General features: G+C 46.9%; 1 protein-coding gene across 1 annotated transcript; it reads right to left on the bottom strand.

Moving 5' to 3' along the window:
• Positions 1-947: 947 nt before the first annotated feature.
• Positions 948-1,448, bottom strand: LOC119823730 (glyceraldehyde-3-phosphate dehydrogenase-like). Its single transcript, XM_038343803.2, has one exon. It carries the CDS (start codon positions 1,446-1,448, stop codon positions 948-950), a length of 501 nt encoding a protein of 166 aa, XP_038199731.2.
• Between the last annotated feature and the right edge of the window lie 502 nt (positions 1,449-1,950).

The following is a 1,950-nucleotide window of genomic DNA, read 5'->3' on the forward strand; positions in this document are numbered from 1 at the left end:
TACACAGAAACTATATTAATTACAACACTGTTTGGCCTATTAGCTCAGGATTCTTATTTACTAACTCTTACATCTTAAATTAACCCACTTCTATTAATTTATATTTAACCACTAGGCTCGTGGTTTGTTACCTTTTGTTTCTTGGGCAGCTCCATGGTGTCTGCCTCCTTTGGCAGCTACATGGCATCTCCTTGACTCTTCCTACTCTCTATACCTCTTCCAGCCTGGCTATGTTCTTCCCCGCTATAGGCCAAAGCAGCTTTTATTTATCAACCAATAAAAGCAGCACATATACAGAAGGACATCCCACATAAAGCAGTCTCATCTCCCATCCATCAGTTCTCGAATTATCAGACAAAGTAATCTGTGAAGGACATACAAGTTGTACCAACTCATCTCACCCATTACTTTAAAATTTTCAGTGGCCTGGCAGTGGTGGTGCACACCTTTAATCCTAGTACTTGGGAGGCAGAGGTAGGTGGAGCTCTGTGAGTTCCATGGCCAGCCTGGTCTACATATCTAGTTCCAGGACAGCCAGGGCTACACAGAGAAACTCTATCACACAGACACACACACACACACACACACACGCACGCGCACACACACACACGCCAGGGCTACACAGAGAAACTCTATCACACACACACACACACACACGCACGCACACACACACACACACACACACACACACACGCACGCGCACACACACACACACACACACACACCAACCCAAAAACCAAAACCAAACAAACAAAAACAAAAAACCCCACCCCTATACTCCTCCCCCCCAAAAAAAGAAAAAGAAAAAAAACAAAAAACCTTTCAGTGGCCACTCTTTCTAATAGGGGGAGAAATCCAAATTTCTAGACACACTGAACAGTCTAGCACTTACCTGCCCTAAACACCTCTACTCAGTCCACATTCCAGAGCCAGTACCTGCCCCTTCTTTATTTCCCACACAAGCCAAGCTGTGCCCCTCTGTGTGGACTACACTTTCTAGCATTGCTGACAATCTTGAGGGAATTGTCATACTTGTCATGGTTCACACCCATCACAAACATAGGGGCATCGGCAGAAGGGGCAGAGATGATGATCCTTTTGGCCCCACCCTTCAAGTGGGCCCCAGCCTTCTCCATGGTGGTGAAGACACCGGTTGACTCCACAACATACTCGGCGCCGGCATCACCCCATTTGATGTTGGCAGGATCTTGCTCCTGGAAGATGGTGATGGCCTTCCCGTTGATGACAAGCTTCCCATTCTCAGTCTTGACTTTGCCTTTGAACTTGCCGTGGGTGGAGTCATACTGGAACATGTAGACCATGTAGTTGAGGTCGATGAAAGGGTCATTGATGGCAACAACGTCCACTTTGTCAGAAGTGAAGGCAGCCCTGGTAACCAGGCGTCCAATATGGCCAAATCCATTCATTCTGACCTTCACCATGGGCATCCCTTCCCTCTGCTTCTCTGACTCCTATATGGCTGTTGGATCTCCTGGGTCCCTGCTTGCCCTCTTGCCTTTATGGCCTCTGGGTTGCAAGGTAGTCTATTTGTTCCTTCTCTCCTCTCTTCCCTTCCCCTCTCACTCCCCACCCCACCTCATGGCCCAGCTCAGCCTGGACTCTTCCAGATGAATCTGGCTGTTTTCTCCCTCATATCTACAACAAACCTCTTCAGTCTGTACCTAGGAGCATCATGGCCTTCATTTTTTTCATTCAACACCTTCTCAGTCTGATAATCCTCTCCCACTTTCTCTGCCTTTGAATGTTTGCTTATGGTAGTTAAAAAGTTGTGAATTTACATGTAAATGATTTTTCTTGTTAATTGTCTGTACCCCACTGCCCCCCTTTCTGGACTGAAAACTCAATTAAGTCAAGGCGAGGGGTGCCTTATCTCTACCTGGCTGTTCCAGTCTTCTTTGAGTTCCTGTGCTACAACACTCAGACCAAAAG

This window comes from Arvicola amphibius, chromosome 9 (genome assembly GCF_903992535.2).
Source record: "Arvicola amphibius chromosome 9, mArvAmp1.2, whole genome shotgun sequence".
NCBI lineage: Eukaryota > Metazoa > Chordata > Mammalia > Rodentia > Cricetidae > Arvicola > Arvicola amphibius.

Excerpts from the sequence above, each read along its gene's own strand:
- LOC119823730 (XM_038343803.2), bottom strand. The coding sequence starts at position 1,448 with ATGCCCATGGTGAAGGTCAGAATGAATGGATTTGGCCATATTGGACGC.